Source organism: Populus euphratica, unplaced genomic scaffold (assembly GCF_000495115.2).
Source record: "Populus euphratica unplaced genomic scaffold, PopEup_1.0 scaffold48.1, whole genome shotgun sequence".
Lineage (NCBI taxonomy): Eukaryota > Viridiplantae > Streptophyta > Magnoliopsida > Malpighiales > Salicaceae > Populus > Populus euphratica.
In genome coordinates, this window is record NW_011499879.1 from 1,734,640 (window position 1) to 1,747,647 (window position 13,008).

General features: G+C 27.5%; 1 protein-coding gene across 1 annotated transcript; it reads right to left on the minus strand.

Moving 5' to 3' along the window:
• Window positions 1-1,551: 1,551 nt before the first annotated feature.
• LOC105129109 (1-aminocyclopropane-1-carboxylate synthase-like) lies at window positions 1,552-4,400 on the minus strand. Its single transcript, XM_011031052.1, has 4 exons — window positions 4,016-4,400; window positions 3,774-3,905; window positions 3,520-3,680; window positions 1,552-2,715 (listed from the first exon to the last, which is right to left on the minus strand). Exons 1-4 carry the CDS (start codon window positions 4,178-4,180, stop codon window positions 1,728-1,730), a joined length of 1,446 nt encoding a protein of 481 aa, XP_011029354.1. The 5' UTR covers window positions 4,181-4,400; the 3' UTR covers window positions 1,552-1,727.
• Between the last annotated feature and the right edge of the window lie 8,608 nt (window positions 4,401-13,008).

Sequence of the window (13,008 nt, forward strand, 5' to 3'; positions counted from 1 at the left end):
TATTTGTTTGATTATAATTATGGTTGTGGCAAGGAAAAAATTATTTTTTAAATTTTTTTATTATTTTATATTTAATTAATTTAAAATTAAACTTCATAATACGACATAATGTTACCGGTTGTGGTATTGTAGTGTGGTGGTTTATAACCCTGAGGTGGTCTATGAGCATTAGATTGTAACTGACTACCAGGCTTTTAAGCTTGATTTTGCTATCTCAACTTAGGATATTGAACCTTTCAATGATCTTTCTACTTATAAAAACTACACTCATCGAAATCAATCCTTGTATAAGGCTTGTTTTGATGATTAGAGAATGGCTTAGAAGGTACTGCTAGTATAAAAGGATTTGAAACAAAAGGAATTCTCTTTTTAGAATAAGACTGAAGACTTATTTCTTACAAAAGGAATTCTCTTTTTAGAATAAGATTGAAGACTTATTTCTTTAACTAATAACTTACTGACAACAGAGTCAATAGAAGGCAATCGAGAACGATGAAAAAATGAACCTCTAAATCCTTTAAAATCATTGCGAAGTGCTGTTACCAATTATTGTTGTTCTCTACGCTCAATATAGGCACTACATGCCTTTAATTCTGTCGATTCTATGAGAGCCAATTGATCTCAAAGATCTGTCATGGCAGGAAAAACTCTTGGATACTCATATTTTTCTGATGAAGAGTTTGTATGTCATTATTTAATTGATACTATTTTGGAAAATTTGATTGTGTGAATAACTTTTGTAGATAATCTCAATTCTCTTTCGCTGTCTCATACTTCGCTAACTATGTACTTATCAAATGCTCAACAAAATTGTTGATCTAAATAATAATCTTCGTATTATTTGCTTTCTATGTATCTATCAAAACAACATCCCCCTCTACAATATTCTTAGGTATCATATATATTCTACTAATATACTTCCACATCTTTTTACCCTTAAAGAAATTTTTCATTACATAACTCCAATACGAATAGTTCTTCTCATCCAACCTCACACTCACAGACTAAAGCGAATCATTTCTTTTAGTTGCCATAATCAATAATAGAACCAAAATGCAAAAGTAGCAGTAAACAAAATACCAAATTGCAGAAATTGAACAGAGATTGCAAAAATTAAACAAATATCTTCTTGACAAAATACTAAAATAATTGCAAAAACTAAAGGGAAGACGAAATACCAAAATAATTGCAGAAACTGAATGCAAATACCAAATTATAGAGACTACATAAAAGACGAAATACCAAATTTTGCAGAAATAAAAGATAAAATCTCACTCTAAAAAATAATTGCATCCGCGAAATGCTCTATTTGGGATTAAACCTCGTTCTATAAAACCAACACTGATATCATATTAAAATAATTAAGATCAAACACAAAAAAAAAGACTAGAATTTTGAATAGTCTGTATATTATGAGTGATTAGTCTTAACTTAAATATAAATAAAGTATATATAAATTAAACTAAAAACATTATTCTATTCTTAATAAATAAAACTATATAAATATTATTTAATTTGATATATACTCCATAAAAAACACACAATTCACCCTAATGTGTATAAGGGAGCATATACTCTTGATTAGCGCATTAAGAATTTCTCTAACTACAGAAAGAAAACTGTTCCATTTTAACATGAATTAAATGAATATTGGAAAAAAACAATTTAGTTGAATATCTATCCTGAGCTAGGAAAGAATTGAACAATAAATCTTCCTCTGAGCCCATCTAAGTCCTTGCTCGAACAAGAGGTGATTGAGGTATAGGAGAGTGTGGAGAATTGATGAAATCATCGTATATTCGAGGAGAGTTGAGCAGTTTAAGACTGCCTTGCCAGCGCAAGTTCTTCTTAGGCTTCTTGGTGTCCACCTCTTTATTGACAAATGTTTTAATTCTTGACAAAGCTACTTGCATGGTATCGTCATCCATGTTGGCAAAACAAACCCTAAACCACCCTGGATTCAAGCAATGAAAAGAGCAACCCGGCGAAACGTTGAGCTTGACTTCATGGATTATAACTCGCCATAGTTCCATTTCAGCTTCAAGTGTCTGCTCTTTGAGGAGTCTACTCAAATCCATCCACAAAAACAGGCCAGCATTACTTGTCTTCAAACACTCAATGCCTACTTGATGAAGTCCACGAGTGAAGACTCTATACCTTGCGGCTAATCTACTTTTGCTTTCCCTAATGAACATCTCCACAAATTCACTATCCGATAGCATTGATGCTATCAGGTACTGAGTTTGTGTGGATACCAATCCAAAGCTTGACATCTTGCGGGCGCAACTCACAACTGAATCATTGTAAGAATAGATAATGCCAACCCTGAGGCCAGGGAAGCCCATGTCCTTCGAGAGACTGTAAACAATGTGTACAAGATCAAGATTGCATTCGATATCTTCCTGTAGTATCTCTGCTATGCTAATGAAATCAGGCTGGCTGAAAACCGTGGCTGCATAAATCTCATCACAGACTAAATGGATGTTCTTTTCATTGATGAATCTCACAATGCTTCGTAGAGTTTCCCTGTCTAGGATGGTACCCAACGGATTTGATGGGTTTGTTATGAGCAAGCCCTTTACTTTAATGTTGTCTAATCGTGCCCTCTCATAGGCATTTTCCAAGGCTTCTCTTGTAACCATGAAGTTGTTAGAGCTATCAGAGTGAACTGGAATGAGTTTAACTCCTGTTCTCCATCTCAAATCTCGATCAAATCTGCAATGAAGCACATAAATTTTATATTAATATAAATCTCTCTTCTTCTTTTTTCCCACTTTCAAATCATTTCATGTTAAATTTGTTTAGCTCAGACGTTCTGATTTAACTCAATTAAGTTTACCTAAAGCATTTTGCAGTATGACAGCTATAGAAATTAGGAAAAAGTACATGCTTCATTTGATATATTGGCCTATCACCACCATCATTTCCAGTTACAGATGAGAGAATTATCCTCCACAAAAGTTAATATAAGAGTCGTATTTCTGATCTATGTCAGTGGGCAAAATAAGTGCAGGCAAGGCCACCAAGGAAGATTGGCCTCACACTTCTCCACCAAGTTTGGCATTTTTCATCTGAGACATACCAATATTAATTTGTCTTTGCTATGGAGAAGACTCTAAGTATACTTTATGACTTTTATGGACCCCCAACTTGTATATGTTCATGTCCCCACCATAGCAATAAAACAACGAGGTCAGGAAACTATAGACTGTGAAATTTCATTTCAATAATAGCATGAGATGCTGACATTATAAATTATTATCGGTTATATGCGCTTAGTGGTATGTTTGACAAACTTAGATTAATCTTTTCATTTTAATTAAATATTTCTAATTGATCCCCTCCTTCTTGGTCAGTGAGGAAAGCCAAAGGTCAAGGCCTACCACATGGGTGTGCAAATGTCAAAGTTAAGCTTATGAAAGTAATAACCATTCAACCAATCTACCTTTATTTGGAAATTTACAATAAAATCAGCACAAAGAAGATGGAAAATATGAAGTAAAGGAAATACTGAATTACCCTGGATAATAAGGAGTAGGAACCAAAAATGCCTCGCCGGGATCCGCCAAGCAAAACGCAAGCGTTTCATGAGCTCCGGTAGCTCCTCCACTCATAACAATGCGGTCAGGATCAAATGTAACCCTATTTCCCCTCACTTTTTCCATGAAATTTGCTACAGCCTATAACATAATGTCCGCAATTAGTTAGCACTAAGCATATAGACTTAAAGATGAGGAAAGCAAATCTTTCTTAATTAATTTATATCTCCTTACATTTCTAAATTCTGGCAAGCCATGATAGTCTTGAAAGATGGCTGTCTCTCTGAACTCATTTAATCCTTCAGGACTGCAAATGGAGGCTTTTGGATTCTTCTTGAGCCAGTCTTGAATCAAATCAAAGCACAGCTGCATTTTACCCAGAAGATAATTAGTGACTATATTCTGCTCAAATATTGAACTTTTTCATAGAAATTCAAGATCCAGCGACAACATCATCAACCAGGCTAGCTAGTTACCTGATTCTCTGCAAGACCCATCTGGATAACTCCATTTGGATTGTCCGTGGGATGATGGGGATCAGTGTCATAGGCTTTCCAGCCATCGAAATATGGGGAATCTTCACCGTGTCCATTGCTGCTTGCTATCCTAGACAACAAGTGGCTATTCAACTTGAAAACCATTTTTTTGTGCGTGGACGTTTCTTCAAATTTATTCACAAAGAGATTTGTAACCAAAAAACACAGAAAAAAGATTTGCTTTGAGAGAGCAAATATTTACACCGAGCTTGACTTTTGATGCCTTAATTGCTTGCGCTAATAAGCAGACGTATGTTAAGGATTTGATAAACTAGCAGAGACAAGCTTTATGCAAGGTTGAGAGGTTGTTGCTTCCTCTCACACTGGGGGTATGCACGTAATTTATGGTGGTGTTGTGGTCCAAGATGGCTTCGAGGAAAATGCCTGTCCTCTTTTTTTGTTTTTTTTATATTAATGCAAATATCCATCGTATAAATAATTAAGGACTCAAACAAGATCATAGAAAAAACACCTCTTTTTTTTTATAACTTAAGTGATGAAGGTGACATGAGGGATCATCGGAGAGTATTCTAAAACTGCTTTTTTATATATATTTTTTAAAAATATTTTTATATTTTAAATTAATATTTTTATATTAATTTAATATAGTGATATTAAAAATAATTTTTAAAAGATAAAAATATTAATATATTTTTAAATAAAAATATTTTAAAAAATAATCATGATATTTATTTTAATAATAATTATTATATTTTTATTTTTAAATAAAAATATTAAAAAACTGATACACACATGCACTATCAATAAAAAAAAATAATTATTAGAGAGAGCAAAATGTTTTCTAATTTACTAGAACGAGAAATATTTTCTTAGGAAGGATTCAAAATATTACCAATTTATTATTTTTAATTATAGATATTATAAAAAAAAAAGCAATATGTTATTAATATGAAAAATTAAGTTTTAGTACATTAATCCATATGATATGCAGTTAAAAAATATTTTAATTCACATGATATTGCTAGAAAATGCGCAATAATAACTTGTTATATTATATAATAATCATAATTATATAAGTTTTATTGTAAATGTTGGGTTCATTTTTCCAAAATTACGTTCTCTACAGGATTCATTCTCGAAAAGGAATATGTTCTATGCCAAAAAAATGGGGTCTGCATTTAAATCTAATTCCATGCAAATTCTCTGAGTCTTAGCATGTATCAGCTACCAATTTATACGAGATCAAAGAGCTAGTTAATGACAACTCCAGTTCAAATAATTTTCATTTCAAATCACAGACTCATTCCAAATTTAAATTATTTTCTCAAATTTCAAGACATCTTATTTCATCACTTTCATCAATACCAAATAATTATAGAACTACTTAATAATTATGGAAAAAAATTTATTCACACATTGCATAATATTAGAAATAAATAAAAAAGAGTTCTAATAACACGACTCCAATATTTCTTATTATGAAACATCATAAAATGAAGACAATTATATATATATGTGTGTGTGTGTGTGTTATTTATTCTTATATTAATTTAAAAAACTTATAACATTGGTGTACCAAGGGACTTGTCCCAAAACTATCCTAATATAGCTTATAGCTTGTTTTTTTTATATATTTCCTAATATAGCTTATAGCTTGTTTTTTTATATATTTTATTTTTTTTTATTTTAAAATTTTTTTAATAATAATTTTTTTTATTTTTAAATTGTTTTAATAATAAAAAATAAATTATAAAAATATTATTATAATATATTTCTAAAAAAATATTAAAAAAAATAATAGCTGTCATAAGATTAAATATAGCGTCAATTTAAGTAATGGAATTGTTATTAAGGTTTAGGGTAAATTGATTCGAAAGTAACACATGATATTGACTAGTTTAATTGAAATAGTATTTTTTTACTAGTTTTTTTTAATTTTTTTAATTTATATTTTTGTAATTTTATTTTTATAAAATTATTTTAATCTCATAATTTATGTTATAAATTTAACAATTTTATCATAGATAACTTGAATTATTGTTTTTAATTGAATTTTTTTATTTCAACATGTTAATATTAGATTGAATGATAACCATTTTAAACTTATCAAATCAATCAAATTATATTATATTTAAAATAGTTATATATTAAATATACAAAAATACAAATGAATTGTTAAAATAATAGTTGTACATAAAGAAGTAATATTTATATTATTTAAAGTATTATTATAAATGGCAATTGACATTGGAAATGCTCTCGGATATTTCAAGCCAAATAATCTCCAAGGAGAAAAAAAAATTGATCTTATTGGATTTTATTTATTTATTTGTATTCTCCCATATCTTTGCGCAAAATAAGCACTCACTCCACAGCTTATTTCGACCATGCTTTATACTTACTAATTCTTGGCTAGCACTACACCGCAATGATCAGTTTTTTAAAACATTAAAAAAATATATAAAAACATTAATGACATATATTTTTAGCAATAAAATAAAAAAATTAAATTCAAAATCTAATATATAGTGGTATTTTTTTAATTATTGAAACAAAAATATATTAAATCGATCTAAACTAACTATAATTAATCTAAAAAATTCATGACTTGAGTGATAAGATTATAATAACCTCATATAAAATAAATTATAAAATTTAATTTTTAATTAATCTAATGTCGAACAAAAAAAATAAAAAGAAAAAAACATTCAATTCCAAAAAAGGACTTAAAAAGGAAAATTCAAGTCTAGTTAACATATCAAACATATAACTCAAGTAATGAGAATGAAATAACTCATAGAAACAAAAAACTAAAAATTTTTATGAAGTCCAATTCTCAAACCACTACATTGTTGAATGGAAAATTGAGAAAAAAAATAATATAAAAAAATAACAAAAAAAAAAGATTTAAGTCAACCTAACTTAACTAGTAAAACTCTTAATTCTAGTCAAGAAATTAGGATAACCTTATTGAAAGAAAATTAAAAAAAAATAGTCAAGAAATTAGGATAACCTTATTGAAAAAAAAATTTTAAAAAAAAAACTCAATTCTTAACTAACCAAATATTTAAGGATAAAATTGAAAATAAATAAATAAAAAAACCCTAGAAAGAAACGACTGAAATTAATCCAGGTTAACCTTTCAAACCTGCAATTCAGGTCATGAAACCGGGATCAACTTGTAGAAAGGAAATTAAAAAATATATATATATATGCCATTTCAAAGTTTAAAGATGAAATTGAAAAAAAAAATTCAATTAAAAAAGATCCAAAGAAAAAATAAATAACAATTAAAAAATAAAGATAAAAAATAACATAAGAGAATTGATAAAGCATGATGAAAAAACCAATGTGAGAAGAGAGAAAAAAGAAAGGCCGATAAAAGAAGAAGGAAAAATGTATTTAAGAGCGTGATAGTGATTGTTTTTCAAAATGCTTTTTATTACAAAACACATCCAAATAATATTTTTTTAATTTTTTAAACAGTATTTTGACATCAATATATTAAAATGATCTAAAAACTTTATAAAAATATTAATTTGAAGCAAAGAAAAAAATAAAAAATTTTAATTTTTTTTAAAAATACTTTTAAAACACAATACTAAACACACCGCAAGAATGCATCGCTAGCCACATATCCACTACATGCCACCTTGTCTTAAAGCTCTGCTAGCACCATTCAAATGACAATGAAGAAGATCACCTTTCAAAGTTAGAAAAAATTATCGCATCTCTATAAATTGACTGCTCTTCTCCTTGTATATTGGTGTGTTGCATGCGTTAGCTTTTCCCTCATTATCTATTTAATTTTATACCTGATTTTATTTTAGTTTCAAATTTGAACCCAAAAACCTTAATTGTCTTAAATTAATAAGATTAAACTTTATTATGTGAAATCAATCATCAGCCACTAAGAGAGATTTTTCCTTGACATCATGAGATTTTCATATTTAAGAAATTGAAATAAACTATTAAGTTTAATTAAAAAAATCAATGCAAAAGGCTTGGTGCGGGGGGGTGTGTTCTCTATGTGTCCAATCTTCAAATTCGATCTCCAAAACCTTACTTGTTTTAAAGTTGTGTTAATCATTTTTCAAATTTTTCTATGTTTGTTTGCTATTAAAAAAGTTGATCAACAGAAATCACTTTTCAATCAAAGGAAAATTTAGCTTGATTTCCAGAAAAGTATTTTTCTATAAAATTTGAGCGGGAACACTTTCTGAAAGTTGTGAAAATATTAAAAATATCATATTATTAGTACTGTGAAAAAATTAAAAATATCATATTATTAGTCCTTGAACTTTTGATTGTTATATGTATTTTGTTTTGAATATTTATTTTTTAATTTCATCTCTTAAAAATTAATTTTTATATTAACTTTGGTTTTCATTTTTATAATTATTATTTGCTTTTTTCTTATCATTTTTTATTAAAAAATTTTATCTATCAAATTTTTTTATTAAAAAAATTTATCTATCAAGTTTGATTCTTATTTTTTTGATTGTTACTTATTTTATTTAAATAATTTATGAAATGTTAATTATTATTATTTTAATTTATTTCTTTATCTTTTATTTTTTTTACTTTTTAGATTTAATTTCTATTATTTTCATTATTATTTATTGTATTTGAGATAGTTTATGAAATTATATTTTTTTAATTTTATTTTCATTCAAATTTTTAATTTGTAAGATTTGTTTCTTATTATTTTAATAAACTTGAGAAAAAGAAAACATTAATAAATTATTTTCCAGCTTATTTTTCATAACATAATCAAACACTGAAAATTATTTTCTAACTTGTTTTTCATTACATTAACAAATATCAAAAAATAATTTATTTTTTTGAAATTCACTTTTAAAAAAGAAACTACTTTCCAGTAAATAAACGGGGTCTTAATCAATAAAATTTTATATAATTTTGTCAAATCAAGCATTAATTGAGTAGCTCCATTTTTTCTCGACACTATGAAATCCCTTGATCTAGGCGACCAAAACAAATTAGTAAGGGTGATATAATTTTGTCAAATCAAGCATTAATTAAGTAGTTCTATTTTTCCTGGACACTATAAAATCCCTTGATCTAGGCGACCAAAACAAATTACTAAGGATGTGTTTGGAATAGAGATATGATAAAATGTGTTTTATGAAATCCCTTGATCTAGACGACCAAAACAAATTACTAAGGGTGTGTTTGGAATAGAGATATGATAAAATGTGTTTGAGGTTTTCTGGTGGAATCCACCAGAAAAAATAATAAAAAATATATATTTTTTTGCTTTTAATAAGATATAGCAAGATATAATTTACGTTTTAAAGAAGTTGTAATTAAAAAAAATCAATAACATCATACGATACCTCTCTCTCAAACACATATTTAATATAGTTTCAAATAAATGCAACACCAAAGAAACAAATTGAAAAGGAAAAAATCAAAGTAGCTAGGTAAAATAAAAAGGGTAAAGAATGAAAAAAGAAGAAGAAGAAGAAAAAAAAGAGAAATAATTGTAGAACATGGTTCCATCTACAAATTATTTCTCTTTATATAAACAACAATTTAATTTTTTGTTAGTTTTTTAGAAAAAATATAAAATAATATTTTTTTAATAAAATAAAATGATTTTATACTCATCGAATCCAAAACATATTGCCAGTTAACTTATATTTAAATCTTTGTTTGTGATTACAGCTGAAACTAAAAAAATAGTAAAAATTTAATTTTTTATATATTTAAATTGTTTTAATGAAACCAATATTATAAAAAATATTTTAAAAAACAACTTTAATAACATTTCAAAACATCCGCGGATGATTCATCCTACAGTATCAAATTTGGTGTTGGACTGGTGTACGACCGATGTTAAAGTTAGGTAAAATATCTCTTTTACACTGTCCCCCGTTGCGTAATTGGTGGGTTGCAACCCTGCGACTTCGCTTGCTGTCATATCGGACTATCTACACTTGAAGGATGAGGGTGTCGGAGACTCAAACAAGTCATCTTGTTAATTTGTTTTATAGCACACCTTTCACCCAAACAAATCAGTAAGTGGATTGGGCCGCGTAAGTGCTTTTTTTTTTTTCTTCTTCTTGTTTCTTAGGTACAACGCCATTTCAAAATATATTCATAGAGCAATCGCTTCAATCAACAAATTTTACCAAACATAATCGCTGCATGTTTCCCGAGGATTATTTCCAATTGTAATTGTAACTTTGAAGTGCATAATATGCCTAGAAATTGTTTCTTGGTGGGATGGGGTTGGTTTCTGGTTTTCATAAATTAATGAAAGTTAAAGTTGCTTGCTTTCTTGTTTTCTTTTTTTTTTGGGGAAACAAGTGCGAGGATTTCCTATATCACATCACCAAGACTTTGTGGAAGCAAGAAGAAGTGTATTATTGTAGGTAAAAAATGAAGTGCTAATTTGGACACGTAGTTTAATTTGTTTTTTTCATCACATTTTTTTTATTTTTAAATCATTTTAATATATTAATATTAAAAACAAAAATTTAAAAATAATTAACCTTTATTTCCAACTTACATGGTCAAGTGGATCAACACGTGGTCCACATCTACACACATTAATTCAAACTTTTGGCCCCATTTTATAAATGCTCAAGAATAATAAGTCACACCATAAATTGTGTACCCTGTTTTGGTCTCAGATCACACAGGCAGGGCAAAAACATTGACCACAATAGTGGTTTTTTATCTCTCCCCTCAGAATTTAGGTGAGACTCGATCACGATATTTTTTTTAAAAATGTAAAATTTGAGATATATTAATATATATTTTTTATATTTCTAGAAAAAAAATTATATTTTTCCGTATAAAATAAAAAATATTTTAGTTTAAATATTTCAACTTAAAATGATAACATTAATATATATACTTTATATTCACAAGAAAAACTCATGTTTTTTTAATATAGGGTTTGAAATCCATTAGTATATATATTCTATGTTTTAATAAAAAAAAGTTATGTTTTTTTAATGGGGGATAAAAACTTTTTTTCTTTAAATATTTCAACTTAAAAGCTTAATATAATATCTTTTTAATGTGGGATAATTTTTTTTTAAAAAAATATTATTTTAAACTTTATTATTTATAATATATATAGTTTATATTTATATGGATTTTTTTTAAATTTTTTCATATAAAATATTAAAATTTTAATTTTTTATTTAATTTTCCGGGTTAATCCGGGTTGACCTGAGTTGACATGGATTGACCAATGAAACCTGGGACTCGGCCCCTTGGCCAAGTCAACTTCCGGATTGAGTTTAATAACTATGAATCAAAGAAATTCATGAAGTGTAATTTTCAACTAATCAAATGTTAAAAAATAAAATTAAAAGATGCAAATATCTTGAGTTAACACAATACACATACAACCCAAATAATGAGATTGGGTCATCACATTAGAAAACCAACCGGGAAAAATAAAGAAGCTTAATATTAAATAAACACAATGTCAAATAATAAAAATTAAAAATTAAATCAGTAAAACAAAAAAATTAATATCAATTTAAGTTAACATTTTATATTTGTGATCCAGATCATGAAACTATGATCACCACATATAAAAAAAATAAGAAAACTAATTTAATGTTGAAGGATGAAAATTAAATTTTTTTTAAAAAACAGAGCTATAGAAAAAAATTAAAAAAGAAAAAAAATAAATTTGACATAAATATTAAATGATGAAACATGAAATTAAAAAAATAAATTTAATTAAGAGAAGGATATTAAAAAAATAGCAATAAAAAAAAGAACTAAGCTTATTATAAAAATAAAATAGAATGAAATAAAATAAAAAACAATAATCATAAAAAAATAAAAAAAATAAAAAGATAAATAAAAAATAAAGACCACAATCAAAATAAAAAAAAAACTAACGAGATAAATTGGAACTTTAATTGGATTATGAGTGAAAAAAAAAAAGAAACAAAATCTTTATCGCTATCGATCTGGCTCTAATTCCCATACATGAGCCGTCTTATTGGTTGTGTTTTCATTTTTGTATTTGGATAATATAGTGATTAGTTATTTTTAATTTTCTAAAAGCACTACACGTGTTAATAATTTTTTATTTTTAAATTATTTTAATTTATAAAAATAATTAAATTACCTCTTAATCCACATGCTAATTATATAAAAAAAACATAGTGATATTAAAAAAAAAAAAAACTCCTTAGACTAAAGCCTAAGATATTTGGGCTGCAAGGTAATTTTGTTGTTTTACCATGCGGTAACATGGTGGTCCACTGTTTTTTACCTTTTAAAAGCGTTGCATGTGATAACATTTTTTTATTTTTAAATTATTTTAATTTATAAAAATAACTGAATTGTCTCTAAAGCCATATGCTAATTAATAATACTTAACAAATTAAATAAGCTTCATTGTAAATATTCCAAGTTTAGAGGAGACGTTTGCTGCGCAACTAAACAGTTTTTGAGTCTACAAGCACGACCAGTATATTGTTCTTCCTATCTAAAAAGAATTTTTGTTGTTGCACGTGATCGTTAATCATTTTATTTAATTCAAATTCTTCATAATTCTGATCACACGGTTAATATACAATTGTTTTTAGGTATTCTGGCAATGCTACTAACTATCACAATCCGGAATACTTTTCATCTCTAAATCTGGAGAACAAAAGGAAAATAATTTAAAGGTGGTAAAAAGAATACCTGGTTGAAGATGCCTGGTGGCCGGCTAGTAATATGATTTGGGTCTCCGGGTCAGATTTTGGGAATCGTTGAAGCCTCCGTCATGTCCGACCATTTGGACGGTTGACTTGGATCCCGCTTTTGTTCCCGTCAAAGGTCATAGAATGGGAATTCGACACGTGGACGGCTGGAGTTTCTACATTTCTTATCCACACAAGCTGAGCATCTGGAAGATGCAATAATTAATTATTATTGCTTCTGTAGAAAATGGTCCCTCTACATCTTACGTTCGGTCGAGTCACAGG